This window comes from Globicephala melas, chromosome 6 (assembly GCF_963455315.2).
Source record: "Globicephala melas chromosome 6, mGloMel1.2, whole genome shotgun sequence".
NCBI lineage: Eukaryota > Metazoa > Chordata > Mammalia > Artiodactyla > Delphinidae > Globicephala > Globicephala melas.
In genome coordinates this window covers 66,589,508-66,612,043 of record NC_083319.1, presented here as the reverse complement: position 1 = coordinate 66,612,043, position 22,536 = coordinate 66,589,508, and the positions used below count along the sequence as shown (strand labels likewise).

The 22,536-nt window shown below is 33.6% G+C and overlaps 1 protein-coding gene across 4 annotated transcripts in view; it reads right to left on the bottom strand.

Annotated features, from left to right (window-relative positions):
* The window catches only part of CNTLN (centlein), a 331,593-nt gene that overhangs the window by 146,361 nt on the left and 162,696 nt on the right, over nucleotides 1-22,536 (bottom strand). For 3 of the 4 annotated variants that reach the window (XM_060300962.1, XM_060300964.1, XM_060300965.1), the window contains 2 exons: nucleotides 3,853-4,029; nucleotides 1,928-2,053 (listed from right to left, as the gene is read on the bottom strand). In XM_060300962.1, coding sequence (XP_060156945.1) covers nucleotides 1,928-2,053; nucleotides 3,853-4,029 — 303 coding nt within the window. The remainder of the gene's footprint in view (nucleotides 1-1,927; nucleotides 2,054-3,852; nucleotides 4,030-22,536) is intronic. The other variant, XM_060300963.1, reaches the window with a different exon arrangement.

Below are 22,536 nucleotides of genomic sequence, written 5' to 3'. Positions count from 1 at the left end.
GTGATGGTTAATTTTTTATGTTAATTTGACTGCCCAGTATTTGGTTAATGGCTGTTCCTGGGTGTATCTGTGAGGGTGTTTCTGTATGAAATTAACATATGAATCAATACACTAAATAAAGCAGATTGCCCTCCCCAATCTGATGGGCTTCATCCAATCCACTGAAGGCCTGAACAGAATAAAAGGCTGAGTAAGAAAGAATTCTTTCTGCCTGACTGTCTTTGAGCTGGGACACTGGTCTCCTGCTTTCAGACTCAGACTGGGACTGGAACTTACATCATTAGCTCTCCTGGTTCTCAGGCCTTTGGACTCAGGCTGGAACTATACCATTAGCTCTCCTGGATCTCCAATTTGACGACTACAGATCTTGGACATCTCAGACTCCATAATCATGTGATCATATAAGCCAATTCTCCTTAGAGTAAATCAATCAATCAATCTCTCTCTCTCTCTCTCTCTCTCTCTATACACACACACACACACACACACACACACACACACACACACACGTATTTCAGAATAATGATATCTCATTAGGGAAGACTAAAGGATTATATCTTATTGTTTCTATTTCTCCAGAGAACCCAGATTAATAGAGGACAGAAGTAGAAGCCTTGGTATGTAAATTTCAAGAATTATGCAAAAGAAGGATGATGGTGTCCTAAACATGCCCATAATATCCTGTTTGTACCTCCACGTTCACACCAATACACTAGATTCTAACTATTTACTCAGCATCATTTTTTTTCTCCTGTTATACAAGTGACTAGCACAATGCTTGGCTAATTGCATTAGCCAATAAGTTACAAATGAGTAAACAAATGAATGAGCAAATAACTACAGGTGTATAAATTTCAAGTAGGCTAAATGTTAGCAAGCTGAGGTCATCTGATCATTTTATTTTTGGGAGAAACAATAGATGATAATTTTCCTTTGTTTAGAACTAATAGTTTAAATCTGAATAAATATAAATTAAAACAATGTTTAGTGAAAAGGCAGAAAAAAACTTCCAATTGTAGCTTACGGTTAACTATATCTCTAAACTATATTTTGCTCTAGAGTACAAAACATTTTCCTCCTAAGAATAATCTATCTGACAAAGAATCTAAGTTTTAAATATTTGGATTCTAATCATCGGTAAATTGGGCTTGTCACAGAATATTATAAAGCTATTTGAGATTCAGTTAAATGGCTAAATCTCAAATAGTGTTGGCCTTCTGGTAGTTGTGAATGAAGAATGACAAGTTTAGCCATATTAAATTCACAGAAAAAATTAAAGCCCTCAATATAGTCACATAAAATTGGTTCAATACACATAACCAACTTCTTCTGAGAAAGATAATTCACAAAGTATGAGTTGGAAAGTATAAACTCTTAAAGATAGAACAATAAATGCATATGCTTCTTAAAGACTGGAAGAACACAACAGATTCAAATGTCATGCATTCTGAGACAAATTCAGTTGAAATGGAAAAAATAATACATATTTATTTGCCACTTTGTATAATTTTTCTGTAAAGGACAATTTTAAGTGGCCTGAACTAGGTTAGCATAGTTGTTAACTCACGTTTCTTTGTGTATGTTTATCATATATAAAGAACCACAGGAAATTTCCCTTTCCATTTGCTGTAGTTGTATTTTTTGGTCTCTGAGAAACTATAAGAAATTTATTCTCAATACAGAGTCAAAATATTCCCTAATAATTTTAAAGTAGTGAATAAACATTTAGTTTTTAAAGTAGCAAAATTTTTTATTACTTTATGATCCTCAGAAATCTTAAGAACTAGACTAACCAATTTACACATTTTTTAAAAATAATTAAATTCAGGAAAGATAAATGATAAGCAGTAATTTGTGAAATGAATGTTTACTTTGGTATATCCTTACCTATGCAAGGTTATTACTAAAGAAAGGATTTAATGTTCACCTTTAGCTGTAGTACCTTCTCTAAGTTTTCAATCTTTCTTTCAGCATTTCTCAGCTTCTTTAGCTCCTCTGAGTCTAAGAAAGGGCTCTTTGGGGACAAAGACCTTGAGCGTTTCACAGGTGGTTCCTCGAGAATAAAACAAGGACATGGTTGAACTAGTTGGAACACTGGATTATGAAAGACATGCAAAATTAAAGAACTAGTAATTTTGAATACTAATAATGAATTATAAAAAGAAAAAATCTTGCATGGAATACCAGAGAAATAACAAGCAGAATTACCACAGTGCTACCGCTAAAGGTTTCTCTGTGACTCATTAATGAGAATATTCATTTACATTTACATTGTTTCTTTCAGAATAATGATGTCCCATTAGGGAAGACTAAAGGGTTATAGACTCAGAAATGCAAGAAACCTCATTACAAAGGAGGGGATAGAGGCTGGTCTAATTGCTCTATAAGGGTCCAAGGTTACACTTGATAGGACAACCAGAAACAAGAGGGAAAGGATTTTTTTCCCTTTGAAATAGTTTAACACACTGTGAAGTTGAAGGAACAACATGCTTGAGGAATATAAATACAACAGACAGTAGATCTTATACCATAATGACCATATGGTCATTAACTATAATGTGGCTAACTAGAGACAAGAATGTGTGTTTATATTATGTACAGCTTCATATACCAATCTGGAGAAGGAATATGTGAAAGCAACTATTAAGCTGGGCAACATATTGTTCATACTTACTGCATGTCCTTAGGAAAAAGAAAGAAAATTCTTTCAAAATATCACTCTCATTTGCTTGACTTTTGTTAAACGCAATGAAACAACAAAGCAGTACATTTTTAAAGCTCAACAATACAGCACACAACCAAATTAGGCCCTATAAGGTCTCTCAATTTTAGGAGTATTTTCTTTCATTTAAATAAAGCTCAATGCTGTGAAACTACTCCAAAATGGCAAGAAACATATAACGGAGTTATGTTTAAATACATACATACATACATAAATAAAGCTAGTTCTGAAAATTACTAATAATATTAGGGGGAGTAAATAAGAATGCCACAGAAACATAGGTCTCATTTTAAATACTTCCTTTATTAAGACATTTGTCCTACTCATAGAAAAAAATGAAAAGAATGAGAATTGAAAACATGATTTTCTACTTTTAAAAATATTTTCTACTGCTGAAGTAACAAGTGTGAGAAACACACCTCTAAAACTCCTTACTTTTAGGAAAAGCTTAATTCAATTTATATAGAAATAATATATTTACAATGTGATATTCTGAAATGTTTATATTAATGTTCATAGAATCTTTTGCAATATAATAAGAATATGCAATAAATACCACAAAAAGGAAAAGCTGAGACATTAATAAATAAGAATCATGCCACAAAAAATTTGCTTATTATTCTCCACTGTTATACCTTTAAATCTGAAAATATGTAACTGCACATATTAATGTTAAATTCCATTTTATAGTTTATATTCCACATGGGCAGTATTTTAAATATGACAGCTCAATGAAATAGAAACATTAAGATATATTTTTCTTCTAATTAAAATTAGAAAATTGAATTAAGGACTAATACCACATTAAATTTCTACTTAATTTATCTATAGATTAGATAGATGAGGGATACTTATCAAAACTTTTTAATATAAGAATGTTAATTTACTGCGAAAGAGGTATATCATTACTAATATATTTAATTAATTAAATAAGGAACATATTATTCAGTTCAAAAAGGGAAAACTTGCTACTCCCAGCCATGATTTTATAAAACATTTGACACAGAATATTTTTTAAAAGCTTCCAGAAATATAAGCAGAGAAGTAAATGCTGCTGTTTGTTTTTTAACTTCATCACTTGCCTTGCCAACCTCATCCTGACAAATTCACAAAATGACAAATGCCCCTACCTTATGTTTCCTTTCAGTACTTGTCAAGATGCTCTTCTCTGAGGAACCCTTGTTGGTAGATCTGTTCTCTGATAGTTTTTCATTTGCTATTTTCAGTTTCTCCTGTAAATACTCAATTTCAGACTTCTGTGAGACCATTAAGGTTTCTAAGCTCGATAAAGATGGCTGCTGAGAAACCTATTTTAAAGAGTATGTTTGTGTCTTACATTATTTACACATTCATGCAAATATTTATATATGTTACTACATTATATAAATCATAAGTATTCCAAGAAAGAACATTTCATTTCAAAAATAAACCGTAAACCTGAATTAGCTAAGCTTCTATCATCCTTATAGAATGGCATTTTCAATAAAATAACCAAGAGTCTGTGTAAATATTTTCATAAGTAATACTGTCATACAGATTTTCAGGAGAAAAAATTTAAAGTTGTGCATGATATACACAACTCATCTATAAAATTATTTCAAATTAATGATTATACACATAGGTATTTCCTCAGTAAATGCTTAATGCAATACCACTGAATATAAACCTGAGAAAAGGAAACCAACAGCACTATACGTCTAATTAGCTTTTAATGTATTATAATTTAGTAATAACTCAAAGAACTCTGATACTTTTTAAAGTCAGCAGAGTTCACAGTATTCTCCTTTGAAATTTATTCCCATGCCAGATAAACTGTTAATGGTAAGCACCACATTTTAACAACAGAAATCACAGGAAAATTAAGTTTGTAAGAAACCTATTCATGAAAACTAGCATTCAACAAAATTGTACCACCAGCTTAACTGAATATACTTGAGACCATTAAAATCCATGCATATACACTATTTCAAATTAACCACTCCATTTACAAAAAACAAAAATACTAGATCATAGTGAAACCAAGTTTTTGTTGATTTCCAGGAAAGAAAAGTCAGATCTTATGATTCTAATATTATCAACATGGATCCAGTAGCCCTGAAAATAGTTTCATTTAAAATGTGGAGAGCCCCATCCTTCCTAAATGATATTCCTAAGGATTATAAGAAAAATATGTATGTTTAACTCTTCTGAACTAACAATGAGAAATATTACCTTTTCTTGGTTTTGACTACTTTTTTCTTTTTTCAGGGGATAGGCAAATTTTTACTAATCCTAACCTGTAATTTCTATAAAGAGAAGGATCATCTCATTATACTATCATCATACTATTACAGTATACTATCATCATACTATTACACTTTCCTCATATATAAGTCACCTGATTTGTTTCCCAATCTTTATTCTATCACAACACTAAATATTTTCCTCAGAATGTTGTTTATATTGTACTGTTACCAAACTTACAATATTAAATACTGACTCTATTAGCTTGCATTGAACATCAAATTAAAATACCTTAAGCACTTTTCTTCCAAACTCTAAAGGAGTCTGACCTATTCTTTTCTCCTCCTTTAACCACTGTATGGCTTTTATTTATTCTTTCCTCCTTTTTTGTAAACAGATTTATGATGCTTATAAATTTTTCCTTTGGGCTGCCAATCTGAACAATTTACAAAGGCTACCTATTCTTGTTCTGGTTTTGTTAAATAAAATTACAATGAATATATTAATATCACATCATTTACCAAAGAAATTTTAAATAAATTGTTCAAAATCAAACAAAAATTTAGAAAAAAAACGGGAAAACATAATTTTAGCTTATTGGTATATCCAATAAGCAATCCTCTGCTCTTTAATAAATGAGTTTTCCAAGTCATCATTGGGTTATAATGCAACAGATAAGAATATAAAAACATGAATATTTGGTCAAGAAGCTGCAATTCTAAATCATTAAAATATTTATGAAGATATTAAAAAGCCTCCAACAGTGGACACTGCTACTATAATAATAAAAGATTTCTTATTTAGGCAGAATTCCTTTAAAATTCGTCAGTAAACAATAACAGAACTTCAAAATTAAAATACTATTTAAGTAGTGATTAACTCCAGCTCACATAGGAGCCATAATGTAAATAAATAAGTAAAATGAGTTATGTTTAAATTATAGCTTTAAAATTCATTCGACAGAGACACTTTGTATATATATCGAACATATACATATATACTTTACTTCCACAAGGAAACCTATGCACTCTCTCAGTTTTTCAAAAATGGAGTCTTCTTTCTCTCTCTCTCTCTCTCGTCTTTTATCACTTTTGCTAGAGATACATGCACATGAAGTATTTCACATTTCTCTTAATATAACCACTTTTAAAAGTATAAGTAAAATGAAACATCAAATCGCAGTCACCCTCATTTTGAGGGAATAAAGAGGGTATTTGTGGTAGTAGCTATTCAGCTCCAGCCAGCTGTTTTCACAGAGGAATGTGGCCCACTACTGCCAGATCTACTGATTTTTCAAAAGAATGGAGGAATTCAAATTTCTAAGAGAAATCTAATTTTACAATATTGGCCAGACTCAGTTTATGACTCTTGTATCTTGAGAACATGGTGGTGGGAGTATAGACTGCTACAAATTTCCTAGGGAAATTTTGAAATATGAATCAAAGAACATAATGTACCAAGCCTTGGACTTTGTTCTAATCATGCTGAGGGTTGATACAGAAAGATATCCATGATAAACTGTTAAGTGAGGAAGGCACAGGTTACAGAAGAATACAGCATACTGTATAGACATAAATTTCACCAAACCCTGAATTTACAGCATTATTTCTGAATGGAGGTATTATATGTGAATTTTCTTCATACATATCTGAATTTCCTTAATTTTTTTACAATGAACATGTCACTAAATAGTTCTTAAAATGTAATTTTTTCTGCAAATAAAAGGGATAAAAAGTTCAGTATAAAAATTTCAGTACAGATGGGGAAATACAAATGAAAGCCTCTATCATATCATCTCTCAGAATTCACTAACGATAAGTTTGGGATATAGTTCCCATACTTTAAAGAGAAAAGGAAAACCATTTTAATTCTGACGTTTAACTTCTTTTTTATTACTAGCTTTATTTTTTATAACAGCTTTACATTTACAGAGAAACTGAGCAGATACTATAGAGACTTCTCCTCCACCTGCCATCCCCACCCACCCAGTTTCCCCTATTATTAACAACTAAAATTAATATGGTACATTTGTTAAAATTAATGAACCAATTTTCATACACTATTTTTAACTGAAGTCCCTAGTTTATTCAACTTTCCATAGTTTTTACCTAATGTTCTTTTCTGTCCCCAGATCCCATCCATGATACCACACTACATTTAGTTGTCATGTCAGCAACTCTTGGCTGGGACAGTTTATCAGACTTTTCTTATTTTTGATGACATTGACAGTGTTGTGGAGTACTATTTAGGTATATTGTTTTGATAGGATGGCCCTCTACTGGAATTTGTCTATGTTTTCATCATGATTAGACTGGGGTTATGAATTTTTGGGAGGAAGATCACAGAAGCCATCATATCATATCAAGGGTACATACTATCAACATGATTTGACTGCTGACACTGAACTTGATCACACTACCAAAGTAGTGTTTGTCAGGTTACTTGACTGTCAAGTTACTCTTTTGTCCCCCATTCATACTATACTCATTTAACCAGCTTTTTAAACATAATAATTACATGTATAATTATTATAGGCATAATATATATCTTCATATATCCTTACTTATTCTTACCCTTTCTAAGCGCTGCTTTACAGGCCTAGCAAGATCAAGACAATCAATCACCTGTCTGTGGAAGTTCACTCCATCTATTGCCCTAAAAATCTTAGAATCTTTGAAAATTTAACTTTTCTTGCTAAGAATTATTAGTATTTTATAAATAAACTTTTTCCTCTAATGTCAAAAATCCTTGTGCACTTTTTAGTTTATAATCTTGGAAGATAATGGTATGGTGCTAGACCATAGATAATCTGATAAGAAATGATCAGTGGAGTATGCATCCAAATGCCTCCAACTGGAACTAATCTCTTTAAATTAACTATTATTAATACATAACTTCTTTTTCACATTGATTCACAGAGGCAATTTTGATCAAAAACTCCTGTAAAAGCTATTAGAGTAGAAGGAGGGGGGAAGTGAAGCCTTGTGCCAATTACTTTTAAAACACTATATAAATTAAATATCTAGTCATGTTGCTTTAAATTCAAGCAACATTGTATGGCATTACTACAGTGGAGGGTGAGTGAATACTGCTTAATAAATAGAAATTTTTTCCACAACTATCACAATTACAAAGAATTATAAGCTAAATTGTTTTGTCCTGTTAATAAGTTTTAATTTAAAATACTAATTTATTTACTACTTCATTAAAATAATAACTAGCATTTAGTGAAAAGTGTTGAGTGCCTAGCTTTAGGTAAGCATTTCATATACATTATCTCACTTATTTAAGAAATTTACAAACTCCAAACCTGTCAACACATAATATAGCCTATTGCAAAACAAAAATACTTAAAAAGGACATGATACCTCAGCAAAAGAAATAGTTTCTCTCCAAGTAATATCTCACTGGAAATTAAGTATAGGTTAAAACATATATGTATGTTTAAAATCTGTAATATTTGTGTATATAAAATATCCAACCCCTATGAATATATATATATATGAGAAACTGACATCCTGAATGACAGTTCTCTGAAAAGCAACTCAAATCCTCTTGGAAGAAGACAGAATATTTAAAAAGTGCATATATATATTTACAAATATACATATAATTTTCTTCTCATGAAATCCTGAATCTCTACAAAAACTTACATTTCATTTAAAATTGATTTTAGAAATGCAGAAATATATCTATTGCTAATTTATAAAACAGTTAGCTGAGTCATCCATAACCTGAGAACAGATGACTTCAATAATAATCATATAGTCTTAAGATAATAAAGAAAAAAGAAAGCTATTAAATCAACATGATATCATAAATCAAAATAGTCTTGTCACAAAAGTTCACAAATGGAATTAAGTGTACCAACTTAAACTTACACCTCCCTTTTAGAAAGACTATGAAATTGAGTAATAAATTTATGAACAAAGTCAGCTAGCACTCTCTTTTAAAAAATATAAATATTTACATTTCTTCCATCCATTCACTTTTAACCCAAATATACTCAGATTACATTTAGAGATCACAAAATATAATGAAATTATTTACCACATTTAGGTAAACTTTAAAATGTCACCATTTCCTCTCATAAACACCAACCTAATAACACAATACTGAAAAATTCAGTACTATAAAATGGTCAAATTAAACTTTCCTTTAGTATCTAACACTTGTGTGGTAAAGCCAAATCAGGGCACAGCAAAATAAAGGGGGAAATTTTAATGTCATAAATTTATTTCCATACACCATATAAAGCTTTACACTGAATGGATTACAAATGGATGCTTTACTGGCTTAGAGTCACAACCAGTAGACAACAGTATCTTTGTTATGAAATTGAGAAACCAAAAGCTAATTATTTCTTCTATGACATGTAAATATTAGGTTGCACTGACAATAATTAGTCATATTTACATGTCACAGAACAGTGTTTAGAGTATTAACTGTGTAGTATACACACTGACTACAGATTCTAATACCAACAGTAAACTAATCCTGGCCTTACTTAAAACTTAGGATTAAAAGACTAAGTGACTTTTCTATAGATTTGTTTTTTTACCTTAAAAAGCAAAATTAAACACAATCAGGTTTTTCCAAAGTATGTTATAAAGCCTCACAGTCTGCCAGATTTCTGAATATTTCAAGTATATCTGTTAATGGTATCCTAAAATGAATTTCTAGATTCAAGGAATGAACTGTGTAATCCATTACCTATTATAATGCATACTCTAAGTTTTATAAACATTTGACACTTATGTCACCAGTAAAAAAGTCAAAATTTGTGCACTAATGGTATAAGCAAGGGACTATGCTTGTTATGCATTATCATCTCTATACATTAAAACCTCAATCATACTCAAACAAATTCACTAAAGTGTGGTTTTCAATCTGCTAACTATGCATTCCATAATAGCCTGTAATTATTAAAAACTGACAAGAAAGCTATGCCACCTGTGTTTATGTGAAGCCAGGTAATGAAAAAAACAACAACGCTGTCATCACCTCTCAATTCCTGATTGCATTATCAAAACTGTAGCCGAGTTTGGCATCTGGGTGTGACCTTGTTAACTGCTAGGGTAATTAAATTTATTCTACTGGGAAAAAGGATGATAAATTATTAGCAAGAAGATTTTGTTCACATTTTATTAAATTGGCCTGTCAAAGGGTTGGCCAAATTATCAAGGGCCTCATTTATTGGAGGCCAGCCATATTGCCACATCTGTTACAATTATTTATAATTTCAGCAGTTGAAAACCAACTGAGTTAGGCATCCGCCATGTAAAGTAATTTACAAATTATCTGATGAGGGAGTGTTTTAGCTTCTCCCTCATTTCTAGCCAGCAGAAAGCCGCGCTGTAATTACAGAACACGATTAGGTTCTTTGGGGAACTTATCTTGCACTCATAGCCATAGTAAGATGCAGCAAGAACATATGGAGGAGCTTGTGCTTCTACTCCCTGAAGCTCGTGACCCGCCTGCCGCTGAGCCCTTGAGTTGAATTTGAATGAGAGTGCCATGGCTAATGTTCTACACATGCACCATTTATGCCACAAAACAAATCGGATCACTGTTAATTATGAAGCAGCTATAATCAGGCCTTCACATCTGTGTAATGTGAAGCGCAGTAGGCTGTATTCCAATAATGTATGACTACCTTTGTGTCGCAAATTGCGAGCCATATTGCCTCAGTAGTAGTTACTGAATTCAAAGTAACTCCTTTGATAAAAGCCCATCACATGGATATTTTTATCCAGCTTTACAAAAAATAAAAATAAAAAAATAACGAAAAAGCAAACCCCAAAGCCTTTCTTTATCAGCTATTGACCAGAACAGTTAAAGCATATGGCACAAGTTCATTAATGAACAACACAGAGCACTCTAATTTAATGAAACCACTTGAGCCATAAAAATCAGATTTAGTTAATTCCCTCTTTTCCATTTTTTCACATCTAGCCTAAACCTAGGATCTACTTAATATTACAAGTTATCAAGACACAAAACATTTTTTTACAAATTTATAAAAAATATTAAAAACTTGTGTTGTATATGAATAACCTTTAAAAAGAAAGGCAAAAATATGGTTTTTTATTTTCCAAATTGAATTTCATCACAAATCTCATGTAAGAAAGAATAATTATTTCTTTTTTAGAAAGTGAATCCTAGCAGCTGTATTCTAACAAAAAAAAATAGTCTTTCTTCCATGAGAAATCTTTCCATGGAAAGGCAGCTAAACAAGCTGCACCCAGATGGCAAACCAGCTACAGTTTAATTAATCCACTAAAAGCCATTCAGATTTCAGTAAGGGTAATGTAATTTTGAATAATAGTAGGGAAAAAAATCACTAAAACATTCTTAAGTTTTATTATAGCGGCAAGAGAAGTGCCACTATAGAGTAGTTAAAGCTGAGTTGCGGTTTCTATTATACGTGATACATTTCTAGATTTTAATATCTTGGGCTGTTTCATACTGCTTGGAACTTAAAGCAGGCTTAAAATATCAGAATATCTATTGGAAGCCTTTTTTTTTTAGAAGAAATAGTTTATTTTTCAAGCAGGGAAGTGGAGTTATATGATTATAACGAGTTTAAATGTTGTGGATATAATACACAAATAGCTTTAGGAAAGACAAAAGTTTATAGTTAACCTACAAAAGACAAAGACTTCAAATTTTTCTTTTAAATAAAAAAATTCTTCATTTATCAAGGTTAAAAATGATGTCATAGTATAATTTTATTACTGTTTTCTCCCGAAGGTTGATTAAATACGAAAGTGTCAGGAGATCATTTCCCATATACTTCTGTGGCCATGCCTACCTATACAAATAGATGAAAAATATAAACTAGTTGCGTATAATTAAATCAAGCAATAAATTACAAAGCAGTTTTTACTTAAAATAATGCTGTAGAGTAAATCAACTTTTCAAAATGAGTTTACATATACAAATTAAAAATTAGTTAAGTGTGAAATAAGATGATGATAAGTAGTATAATTTAAAATTACTTACAGGTGACATTTGTCCTAAATAATTAAAAAATAATTTTGGTGCTGTAGCAGTAAGATACCTAGAGAAAGTATAAGACTGATATTCTTCCATGTTGAAAATGAGAAAAAAGTATAATTGAAACAATAAGAGAATAAAAATCATAAAAAGCAAAAAAGTGAACCAATTATGAACTCTGGCATAATATTTCCCAACTACAGTATGACAAGGCTTAATAGCATTCTGAGTCTAAGTTAAGTTACTACAATCTGATCTCCTTTCTGCCAACTGAGAAATTAAAATAGTTTAGTTGATGCCAAGTAGCCACAATCAATACTAGACTCTCTGATTGGCAAGAAATCAGAGCTAACTAATACTGGTATTTTTTCTCCTTTGCTATGTTGGAAAATTATACATAATCAATTCAGCACTGCTAAAGAAATGACAACTATTCCACATCATAACAAGATAATCCCTTGCAAAACTGATGCTTTAATGCTCCCCCTCCTATTTATTGGAATTGCTGTGTCAAAGAATACTTGGATCACTTTGGGATAGGCTAAATGGGTATGGAACCAGGATATACACATTTTCATGTGTTCATTTAAAAAGCATTTATCGAAATCAAAGTATCAATCACTGGCAAAGAACAGTGAGGATAAAAGCATAAGACATAAGCAACTTTTCTTGCTTTCAAGGAGCTCACACTTCAGAGGGGAAACAGACAAGGAAAACAATGAAGTTTAATACCTGCTAATGCACAAAAGAGGTGTACATCTCAATCTTAAGAAAAAATGTTCAGGAAAAAGTTATCAATAATAATCTTAGAACTGAGTCTAGAAATCATTAATGAACTAGACAAACAATAAAATGTGAAAATATGTGTGATAAATATGTAGAGTTCATTTCCTTTAGTATATATTTGAGGTCATGTATATAAATACATTTTTTAAAAAAATGCAAACTGGTAGAACACTTGCAAAAAAAATCAAGTTTAAAGTGAAAGTGGAAAACCTCACTAAGGGCTTCCCTGGTGGCGCAGTGGTTGACAGTCCGCCTGCCGATGCAGGGGACATGGGTTCGTGCCCCGGTCCGGGAAGATCCCACATGCCGCGGAGCGGCTGGGCCCGTGAGCCATGGCCACTGAGCCTGCGCGTCTGGAGCCTGTGCTCCGCAACGGGAGAGGCCACAACAGTGAGAGGCCCGCGTACTGCAAAAAAAAACCCCAAAAAACAAAAAACCTCACTAGTTTCCAGAGATGAAAAACAAAAGAATGAATTAACAAGGCTATTTTTAGATGATAATAAAGCTTGCAAGGTTATAAAAACTGGGCACTCTCATACACTGTGAGAAGATAATTTGGTATAATCTTTCTGGAATGTAGTTTACTGTGCATGGTATATATTCAAAAGCTTGAGGTTCATAATCTTTGACATAGAGATTTTACTTTTAAGAATTCATTCTACAGAAACAAGTGATGAGAATAAAGATAGACAAATGAAAATGTTCATCACAGTATAAAATCAGAGGAAATAGAAAAAATATATATTGAAATAAGTTAAATGCCCCAAAGTAGGGAAATATTTAGATTTAAAAAATGGTACGTTCCTCCATTAGACTATTAGGCAGTCATAAAAATGCTTTCAGGGCTTCCCTGGTGGCGCAGTGGTTGAGAGTCCGCCTGCTGATGCAGGGGACACGGGTTCGTGCCCTGGTCTGGGAAGATCCCACATGCCGCGGAGCGGCTGGGCTCGTGAGCCATGGCCGCTGGGCCTGCGCGTCCGGAGCCTGTGCTCTGCAGCGGGAGAGGCCACAACAGTGAGAGGCCCACGTACAGCAAAAAAAAAAAAAAAAAAAAAAAAAAAAAAAGAATTAAAAATGTTTTCAAACGTTTAATCATATTATAATGGTAATTGTACAAGCAGGATACAAATTCATATACTGTATGATTCCAATTACATAAAATATATTTTCTTCATTTACTTTGTATACCCTTTATACAAACACAGAGCCACATGCAGGGTCTAAGACCATGCCTCCCTTAGGTTTTCTTCCAACTATCATTTGGGGCTGAAGGAAAGGCCACGCATTGGGGCTAAGACCTAATTTCCATAGATCTCTTCACCTCAATCTACAGATGTCAATAAGGAACCTTAGGCAAAGCCCTCTCTATCTCCAAATACACTGCCTGCCACCACTATTTGCCTTGAATTCACTAAACTAACCTCATTATGCCTTTTATCCTGATTTATGTGAGTCACCATAAAAGCCCTAACTCCTGTGTCAATGGGAGTTTCTTAGAATTGTCATATTCTCATGCTAGTTATGAATTATTTTAAAAAGAAAAAAGTAAAAACCAAAAAGTGAAGCAATAAGAAGCTTGCAGACTTGAAGTCAAACTGACCAGGCAGATTTGAAAAATCCCAAAATATAGCTGAAGAGTCTACTACCACTCCTCTATTCTCTATCTCACCTTTTACAATTAGACTCTCACTCTCTCCTCCATGTCCACTCACGCCTTTCATATTCCCCATCATGCTGTATCTTTGTACTATATTCTGAGTAATTTTGTCATCTTAATAGTCCAATTTTCTAATTCTTTCTTTAGCTCAATAACGCATTGTATGAGGGCCCTATTATTACCAAAACCAGATAAAGACAGTACAAAAAGTTATATAACAGACCAATTTCAGTCATACATAGAGATTTAAAAAACAAATATCAGTAAGATGAATAAAGCAATATATATAAAGGTTAGAAGTGTCCCAGGTATCAAAAGATAAAACATTTGATAAAATTTATCACCATTTATGATATTAGTTTATCAGACTCCTTAATCTGATAAAAGGGTATCCATAAGAAAATTATGGCTAACGTCATAGTCCATGGCGAAATAGTCCCTTTAAAATTAGGAACAAGGCAAGGACACCCACTCAAACCACTTCTATTGAACTTTTATATGGTAAAATGTATAAAGATCAGTATAACAAATTAGGATTTTTAAGGAAGAAACAAAACTGCCATCATCACGTACTGTTTGCATAGAAAACCCAGAGGGTCTAAAAAAAATTTAGAATTATTAAGAGATTATTAGGGTAGACGGAAATAAGATAAACATTTAAAAATCATTTGCACTGCTATATACAAGAAACAGAAAACCTAATAAAAATGCAAGTATCTAAAACAGCAACAAAAATGTAAGCTACTCAGAATCTAATAAAAGACATTACATATTACATATCTAATAAAGAGATATAAGACCTCTATGGAGGTCTTATACAAACTACAAAACTTTATAAAAACTACAAAAATTTGTAAAACTACAAAAATTTATTTAAATACATTAAGGAAGACCTAACTTGAAGAAGACAGCATACGCAGGAATAGAAGCATTTAAAATGACAAAAATATCTGTTCTCCTCGAATTAATCTTCACGAGATTTTTCAGGGAACTTGATAGCTGGTTATAACACTATACTAAAGAGCAAAGGATCAATAATATCCAAAACACTGTTGAAGAATAATATGGTAAAGAGACCTGTCATATCAGTTATCAAGACTCATTATAAAGCTAAAATAATAAATACAGTGTTGTTATTTCAGAGATTTTTAAAAAGTCACCCAATGCAAATGGACCCACTTAAATATGAACCCATATATACGTGCAATAATAAATGTCAGAGATGGCACTGTAGATCACTGAGAAATGGAGTGATTATTAGCACAGTGCATAGTACTGAACCAGATACCCAGATTTTTTAAAAATTAAATTGAATTATCTTCTTCACCACAACAAATATCAATACCACATAGATTAAAGACTCATATGTGGAAGTCACAACTATAAGGCTTTAGATGAAAATCTAGGAAAATATCTTTATGAGTTTAAGATAAAGTAAGATTTATTAAACAAGATACAATAAGCACCAAAGCTGAGAAGAAAATATTGAGAAATTCAAAGACATTAAAATGAATAACTTCATTTTTCAAAAGACACCACAGAATAAGTGAAAAGAAAAGCTATAAGCAAGAAGATATTTGCAACAATCATAACTGATAGCTGAGACTGCTGGTTGATCTCCAAACTCATTTCCTTTTTTTGGAAATGGGTACATACCTCCCAATATTTGGGCGCATGTATTTCCCAAGCTTCTTTGCAGTTAGATAACATGTGGCCAAATAATTGAGTTATAGCTAAGGACATGCCAGCAGAAGTGATATGTACCACTTCTAAGTCTTATTCATAAAAACTTCCTAAATGTGATTCTCTAGGACATTTTTCCCTTCTTGCTGGCTGGAGTAGAGATGATTTCAGGACAACTTTAGGAGCTACATTTAAAGCTAGTAGATCCAAAAGATAAAAGGAGACTAGATCTCTAAATCATTGTTTGGAAGTTGAAAATCCAAGTAATACCCACATTAAACTCTTATATATACATAAGAAATAAATCATGTTAAACCTCAGAGATTTGGGGTTTATGTAATACAGAAGCTGACATTATATCAAATACTAATGTAATAACTAACAAAAGATTAGTATGCAAAATAAAGAATTTCAACAGAGAGATAAACATTCTAATAGAAAAACTGGCAGAGGACACAAGTATTTCATATAACATAAACATAAGATGCTCAAGCTCATTAGAAATCAAAGAAATACAAAATAAAACCAGAATGAGGTATCATTTTACTTCTTTTAAGAATGCAACTAAGAAGTCTATAATTTGAGACACTTTGGCAAATAATTTGGCATTTTCTTATAAGCCTGAATATCTTCATATTCATGACATGTGATTTCACCCTTAGCAATATACGCTAGAGAAAGTTTTGCATATGTGTGTCAGGAGACATGTACTAGAAAGTTCACAGCAGCAGTGTGTAAATATTCCTATAGCTAAAAAAATTAAAACAAAAAATGTTCATTGACAAAAGGAGTGGATAAATAAATTGTAGCTTGTTCATACAATAGACTGTTGCACAGAAGAGGAAAAGAATTATAGCTATGCTCAAGAACAATGAGTTACATTACAAAATAAAATTCAAAGAAAAAATCTAGTTGCAAAGCATGATATACATAGAGTATGAAATGGCTAAGGTTTAAATAAAAGCTATAAGGAACAATATATTATTTATAATCATTTATATTATTTAACAAAGCATAGCTTTAAAAGGCAGGAATTAATCAACAGAAGTCCAAGAAAAGAAGTAAGATGGGATCAGAGAGTAGCACATAGGTAGCATCAAGAGTATTGGTGATAGTTACTGGTGGGTACCCAGACATTACATTTATTCTTTGGTAGATTTCAAATATTTAGTAATAAATTTTTTTAAAAAGAAAGTGAGAACATAAGCTAAAACAACATACAAAAGGACAATTCTGTAACACTTAAGAAAAGAGGGAATAGAGTATCTGTGCAAAGAAATAAAAATTAACAAGCCTGTGGTTAAAATTCACAATCTTATCACCTGCTGTTAGCCACATGAAGTATATCTCATTCACAGATAAACAGAGTAATTTTAAGGCTTAGGTTTCTCCCCTGTCCTCTACTACAAGATATTCCTCCAAGGCAAGAAACAGTACTTCTGCATGGAAAAGATAAACAATCACTCTGAGATAAGAAGAGGCAGTCATTCCGAATATAGCTAGTTAAGAGCAGGGTGCTATGAAATCAAAGGTCACAGGTTTCAATCCCATATGAACCAATTAGCTTTGTCCTTTTCTCTGGCAAAGGTTGTCAGTTGGCTCACCAATAATTCAGATTATAAGTGAGATCAGGAAAAAGAGAAGATAAATCACCACCAATACAGAAAAAAACCCTCAAATTTGCTAAAATGACACAAGAAGTGCTTTTTTAAGACCTAACATTTATTACTCCATCATGCATTGCCTCCTGTAATCTTAATAAAACTCTTATGGGGTAGGTACTATTATAATACCATTTTTCAAGTGACAAAACTGAGACTTAGAAAAGTTAACTGTTCAAAGTAACATAGATAAGGGACCCAGATTCCAGAATTTAGGTTGTTATTTACTACTCTGTAAATATATCCCCCCAAAATCATGCACTGAAAAGCATCACTATAAGCATTTGAAAAAAATTATTTAAGGATACGAAAACTGGAAAAACTAAAATCTTTCTACTATTTCTTCTCAACTATATAATCCACTTGCCCACTTAGTCTCTTCTTGATCAAAGGGTGATCCCTGGACCAGCTACAACAGAAACATCTTAGAATGTAAAAGAAATGCAGAATCTCAGACCCCAGTCCAGACCTACTATCACATCAGAAACTACTTTACAACAATGCCCCTGACCCCTACAACTCCAAGTGACTGAGATGCATATTCACATCCGAAAAGCACTTACCTAGACTATTCTCAATATCCAAGACACACCACAAACTTTCTCACCTCTAACACAATGCTAATTCACTTCCAACAAGAAGCTAGGAAAAAAAAAAAAAAAAAGAAGGTAGAAACTCCTAAATTTCAAATTGACATATTCCACTTTCTCTGTGAGAAGTTTGGCATTCCCCCTCCTCTCCATACACATGTCCCCTGCAAAGCTTCTTTCCACAGAGCTCATACTTTGCTCATGTTTCCATAATAGCACATTTTATAATAATTATTTTCCCCTCTGCATACCCATTAATGAGATTCATAAGAGTACACTGCCTTATTCATCTTTGTATCCCTTCACACTAAATCCAGTACCTAGAATACAGTAGGAGTTTAATAAATATTAACTGAATAATGAATGAATGAATAGATGGAAGGATGGAGAGATGGATAAAGAGTCCGATTAAAACACTCCAATAGGTTTCATGTTGATCTTCTATTTAAAACACACCGATGGCTTTCCATCTCACTCAGAGTAAAACCTGAGTGAGAAACCTACATGCTTACGTAGGCCGAACAAGGTCCTAGGACACATGATCCCACATCTGTCCCTCTGAGGTCACTTCTCATTCTCTTCCCCACAGCTCTCTTGGATCTAACCACATTGGCCTCCTTGCTAGGCAAACTCCTGCTTCATGAGCTTGGCACTTACTGATCCCTCCACTTAGAACACTCTTCCCTCAAATATTTAAAAAAGTTCACTTCTTCCAGTTTTCTTCTCAAATGCCACCTATCAGAGTAGCTTTCTCTCACCACCATACATAAAATAGCACCACCACTCTCTATCATGATGTGTCTCACACTGCATTATTTTTCTTCGTAATACTTATTACCATGTAACGTGTGTTTATTTTTTTGATGATGACTCTCTGACCTGAATGTATGCTCCATGAGTGCCAAGACCTTATTTTGTCCCCTAAAGTTTCCTCATCACCAAGAACGGTGCCTAACACATCGTAGGACATCAGTAAATATTTGTAAAGTAAGTTTAGGTATATCAACTAATAGAGAGTTCTGATTAATAGTATGATTACTGCGCTTGCCATAAAATTTTAAAGAAAATGTCCTTAATATATGGACAATCAACTTTCATTTCAAAAATCCTATTTTTAAACATCTACATCAGTCTTCCACATAACAGAAGAGTCATTATGTTAACAGTCCATAAAATGTATATATTTTAAGGTCATCTCGTTAGCTACAAAAAAAATGGTCATTCAGAAAAACATGTTGGGGCTTCCCTGGTGGCGCAGTGGTTGAGAATCTGCCTGCCGATGAAGGGGACACGGGCTCGTGCCACGGTCCGGGAAGATCCCACATGCTGCGGAGCAGCTGGGCCCGTGAGCCATGGCCGCTGAGCCTGCGCTCTGCAATGGGAGAAGCCACAACAGTGAGAGGCCCGCGCACCGCAAAAAAAGAAAAGAAAAACATGTTTAACAGTTTAGCCAAACTTTGGGAGAAATATGGCTGAGCTATATATAATATAAATCCTAAGCTGAAATTTATATATCTAATACATTTCATGGCTGAAGTATTGTCATGTACCTTGAAATTAATACTCCAGCAGAGTAACCTCATTAATACTATTAGTAACCTGGTACACAAAAACATATGTATTAAAAAGAAGTAATAGTTCTGGTGGAAGAAAAATAAAAAGGTGACATAGGAGAACCTAGCTTCCCTGTCTCCCCACAAAGATCAACAATTGAACAGCTCTCCATGAACAAAAACAGCTCTGGGAGGTCACTAGGGTATATTTAGCAAGTTTTAGCACACAGTGGAATTAAAACACCAGAGTAATTGCACAAGAAAAGAAAGAAGACAAGTTCATTTTGTCTGCATCATTCCATAACCTATGTTGGCACTGTTCAGCACCAAGAAGGAACTTCCCAACTAGAAAATTTTCTTCTTGCCAGGAAAGAAACAGCAAGGTGAGCAAACCAGCTTTTATAGCCTCTAGGGGCACTACACAAAAGTCTGACTTCGGTTTCACCCCACCCAGACCAGCAAAGCTGAGACATTGAGCCAGCTAGTAAAAAGGAAGAAAAGCAGAGGCTACTTTTAGCACATAGGCAGCAGAGCGATGGTTGGTTTACGGAGATCTGCTCTGCAAACAATCTTAGCGGAGTTCACCACTGATGAAGCCAACGGCCACCAATTCATCAAGGATCCTTGTAGATCTCACAAGGTTTTGTCCCACAGGTTTTTGAGCTAGTTGATGCCAGCAGCCTGAGTTCCTCCCTACTCCATCTACATGACCTCCCCCAACTCCTGCTGAAGCCAGGAACCACACAGGAGCCATCCAAGGTATCTGCAGTTACACAAGTATAAGACATCAGCTGCATAAATCCCACTTTGCCCACAGCAGAACCTGGAGCCACACCCACAGGCAGCTTGGGCTTTTCCAGCTGCGTGGGTAAAATTTGCCAGCCTAGGCCAATGGGTGCCATCTTCACACCTCTTCTACCCTACTCCACGCCACCAGTATCTCCCTGAAAGAAGATCTGGGGACCCATCTGGCACCCCAGCTTTTGCAGCTGCTGCCCAGGTAAAGCACCTCTTTACCACTTGACTCTGGTGGCCAGTGAGGTTTGTATCCATGGGTTCAACAGGACTGTAGCAAACAAAGAAACAGTTCTTTTCTTTTTCCTTTCATCTTTTATTTTTAGCTTTATTGAAGTATAATTGATTTAATCACTTCCAAAAATTTCCTTGTATTCTTTTGTGTGTGTGTGTGTGTGTGTGTGTGTGTGTTTTGTGTGTGGTAAGAACAAGAAACAGTTCTTAACTGGCTATCCTTCTAGGGCTCAGTACAGTGAGCAGTCCTTCCCTAAAAGAGGTCTATTTGCATACTGTAAAAGCTGCTGCCTGAGAGTCTGACTTCCAATCAGCCTGCACCTGGGTGTTGACTGAAATCCTCCCCTATGGGACTCTGAAAGATCTTGGCATACCCTCAACTACTGGGAGCCACTAAGAACAAAGAAGGATGTCTGGACAATCACAAAAGTTTGAGAGACAATCAAGCGCTAAGGTCAGGTGGAAGGATAAGTTTCATCTCCTACATGATTTCACTCCTGTCTAGGAGAGGTGGCTGTTTAATTTGACGCATGAAAACTAACATAAAAAGTCAAGGAAAATGAAATAAATGAGGTATATTTTCCAAACAAAAGGACAATATAAAACCCCAGAAACAAACCTTAATGAAATGGAGATAAGTGATCTACCTGATAAGAGTTCAAAATAATGGCCGTAAAGATGTTTAACAAGGAGAACAATACATAAACAAAGTGAGAATTTCAACAAAGAAATAAAAAATACAAGAACTTATGAAATAAATCACAGAGCTGAAGAATACAGCTGAACTGAAAAATATACTGGGTGGGGGGGGGGTGGTTAACAGAAGACTAGGTGAAGCAAAAGAAAGGATCAGCAAACTCAAAGACAGGGGAGCGGAGTCTGTCCAATCAGAGGAGCAAAAGGAAAAAAAAGAATGAAAAAGAGTGAAGATAGCTTAGGAACTTATGGGATACCATCGAGTGGAACAATATTCACATTATAGGAATCCCAGAAAGAGAAAAGAGGGAGAAAAGGGAAGAAAGCTTATTTCAAGACATAATGACCGAAAACTTCCCTAACCTGGGGAAGGAAACAGACATCCAAATCCACTTCAAATTTAAAGACACACACAGACTGAATGTGAAGGGATAGAAAAAGATAATTCCAAGCAAATGGAAACAAAAATGTGCAAGGTAGCTATACTTATATTAGACAAAATAGACTTCAAGCCAAAGCCTGGAAAAAGAGAAAACAAAGGTCATTATATAATGATAAAGGGGTCAATCCAACACAAAGAAATAACATTTATTAATATTTATACATCCAACATAGGAGCACCTAAATATACAAGGGAAATAATGACAGATTTGAAGGGAGAACAGACACCAATATAAAACAGTAAGGGACTCAATATCCCACTTTCAACAATGGATAGATCATCCAGACAGAAAGTCAAAGGGAAACATTGAACTTAAAATATACATTAGACCAGAGGAACCTAACACATATGTACAGAATTCCATCCAAAAAGCAACAGAATACACATTCTTCTCAAGGGAACATGTAACATTCTCTATGATAGATCATGTGTTAGGACACAAAACAAGTCTTAATAAATTTCAAAAGACTGAAATCCTATCAAGCATCTTTTTCA